The sequence below is a fragment of the Plectropomus leopardus genome, unplaced genomic scaffold, assembly GCF_008729295.1.
Source record: "Plectropomus leopardus isolate mb unplaced genomic scaffold, YSFRI_Pleo_2.0 unplaced_scaffold16299, whole genome shotgun sequence".
NCBI classification, from domain to species: domain Eukaryota; kingdom Metazoa; phylum Chordata; class Actinopteri; order Perciformes; family Serranidae; genus Plectropomus; species Plectropomus leopardus.
In genome coordinates, this window is record NW_024617498.1 from 2,530 (window position 1) to 5,266 (window position 2,737).

General features: G+C 44.0%; 1 protein-coding gene across 1 annotated transcript; it reads right to left on the reverse strand.

Moving 5' to 3' along the window:
* Positions 1–1,561: 1,561 nt before the first annotated feature.
* Positions 1,562–2,402, reverse strand: LOC121964601 (probable phosphatase phospho1). Its single transcript, XM_042514806.1, has one exon. The coding sequence runs from the start codon at positions 2,339–2,341 to the stop codon at positions 1,562–1,564; it is 780 nt and encodes a 259-aa protein (XP_042370740.1). The 5' UTR covers positions 2,342–2,402.
* Between the last annotated feature and the right edge of the window lie 335 nt (positions 2,403–2,737).

Below are 2,737 nucleotides of genomic sequence, written 5' to 3' on the forward strand. Positions count from 1 at the left end.
TGAAGTGGTTTCCAATGTGAGCAAATGGTTGGAATAAGAATATAAGTCTGAGGCCATAGGTCTCAATTGGAAAATGGGCAATTGCCCCTCTGGGCCACACTGTCATGGTGAAGAGGGAGCAGAGCCAGAAGGCAAAGCTCTCTATTTGCTGGTGCATCTACATCCTCACTTTTGGTCATGAGCTTTGGGTAGTGATTTTAGGATGAGATCTCAGATGCAAATAGCCAAAAAGCTTCCTCGTCTGGTGGCTGGGTTTAGCCTTAGAGATAAAGTGAGGCGCTCAGACATTTGGAGGGAGTTGGAGTAGAGCTGCTGCTCCTCCACATTGAAACGGGCCAGTTGAGGTGATTCACACATCGGATCAGGATGCCTTTTTGGCCCTCCCTGTTAGAGGTATTATGGGCACATCCAACTGGTAGGAGGCCCCGGGGTAGACCCAGAACATGCAGCAGGGCCTATGTATCTTATCTGGCCCGGGAACACCTTGGGATCCCCTGGGAGGAACTGTAATATGTTGCTGGGGGGAGGGATGAGCAGCCCCAGATAGAAATGGATGGATTGACGGACATGACAATTAAACATTTTTCAAGGGTTACTGTTGCATTCACAAGCTCCTTGGATGAACCCATATCCCGAACTTGGAAGTCGCTCCTCTGGTTTCAGTTTGTTCGTGAGTTTTAAAGTTGTAATGTGGAAACTACATGGATGCTACAAAGGAGATGGGCTGTTTTTTATTGCTCAGAGTTTTTCACATCCCAATGAAGATTCATGTTGGTATCCAAATACACTAAAACAGTTTGAAGCTTGAAATTATGTGACTTGTTGTACCAGTGCATTCCTGACTGTTAATACACAACCTTTTCTAACTAATCTAGGTTGCTCTACATGGACAGCTGCAAAACATATTCCAAATTTCATGTAAGCAAAAGAATTAATATGCAATACGTAAAGTAACGGGAAGTTTTTTATCATCAACCAAGCATTTAATTTTGTCCACCATGTTTCTGTGTTTATGACGTGAAAGTGTGGTACCAAAGTTTTTACCAACTCTCCGAGCTGTTGTTTCAACCTCTTCATATATATTTTCCCTGATGGGAACTATTTTTTCCAATTATTCCTTCACCACATGAATGGTTTATGTGTGCCAGAATATTTCTCAGCTGACTGTGGCTCCAGGAGTCTCAACTCATCACCTTGCAAATGCTCCAAGCCAAGAAAGTGCCCAACATATGACTTCCCTGTAAAACTGTTAATAGTTTTTTGTTTAATTGTTTTTGTGCGGATTTTAAAAAATGAGAAATGAAATGTTACCTGTTACTTATGGTAACAGGTAACATGTCTTTATCTAACTTTACATAACAAGGCAAATAAGTATATTTTCAAAATGAAGTATTTCTTTAAAAGCAGGTTGATTCAAATAGATGTTTTATAGCTTGTACCAAGTGTGGCTGGGATAAAATCATGCATATCTTGCTCACCAGGACTGGGATTGGTGCACCTTTGCAATATTTGACCCCCCAAACCCCCTCCCCCTCTCTCACACACACACACACAAACACACTCATCTCTCCTCCATTATTTTCTTCAGGCAGTCCACTATGTCCTCGCCGCTGACCCACGGAACTATGTTTGCTTTAAACGTGGCCGCCTTTGACTGCTGCATCTCCAGCAGCAGCCTGTGCATGGGGAAGTCCCTCCTGGGGAAAGCTGTGTCCCGGGGCCCCAGAGCCAGAGAGGGACAAATATCATTGGCCCCATCTCCAATATAGAATACCCTCTGGAAGGGAGCACCACCACGCTCCTTCTGTCTGCTTGCCAGATACTCCCGAAGAATCACCTGCTTGCACATGTTGTCAGGACAACGGGCGCACGAGTGGGAGTGGAAAGGGAGCAGCACAAGACGGCCAGTCGCATCAAAACTGGCCGGGTTTGTGAAAATTTTCCGGAAAAGGTGACGCAGCCCAGCACGCTCCAGCCATGTCTCGATGAAGTACATGTTGGCGTCGGAGACCACCGCCAGCTCAAAGTCCTGCTGGTGGCTCTGCAGACACTGGAAGAGGTTCAGGAGTCCCGGTGTGGGCGGGATCTTTGCCACCGCTGAATGGATGGAGTCCTTAGTCACGCCCTGATCCGCCATGTATGCCAAAACCTTCTGCATGTGCTCATTGTAATGCCCCTCCCTGTAGCTGTTTCTCAGCCAGTCAGGGAGCTGTTGGCTTGGTAGAGCGCGCACCACAGCGTCATCGCTGCTCTCATTGATGATGGTCTCATCAAAGTCGAACAACACCAAAAAACGCGGTTGCTGTGGCGCTGCATGGGAAATGTTTGATGGAGCTGTCATCTTTGGTGTGTGGAGGAAATAATGAGTGGTCCCTCTCTAAGAAAATGAGATGGAAAATTGTTAGCATGTTTTTTATTGTCAAGGACAAAAGATTCTGTGAAGTACTGATTTATTACACCCTACTTTTAATATAAAATGCTAATGGCTGGCGGCCATTTAACCCTTTGAAACCTGACCAAACTAGTTCAATTTCTTTCAAAACCATGGGCAACAAAAGAGGAGATGACCCGAAAAATAGTAAGTAATAGTAAAAAGTACAAGGAAAATACCTGAAAATTAGTTTTTTAAAAAGTGCTTAAAATGTTTTAATATTTCTGTAACGCATTATAAATATAGTTTTTCTCTAGCTCTATTCATTTTCCCATTTTTAATTTAATTTTATGTCTTCTTCTAATG

Excerpts from the sequence above, each read along its gene's own strand:
- LOC121964601 (XM_042514806.1), bottom strand. The coding sequence starts at position 2,341 with ATGACAGCTCCATCAAACATTTCCCATGCAGCGCCACAGCAACCGCGT.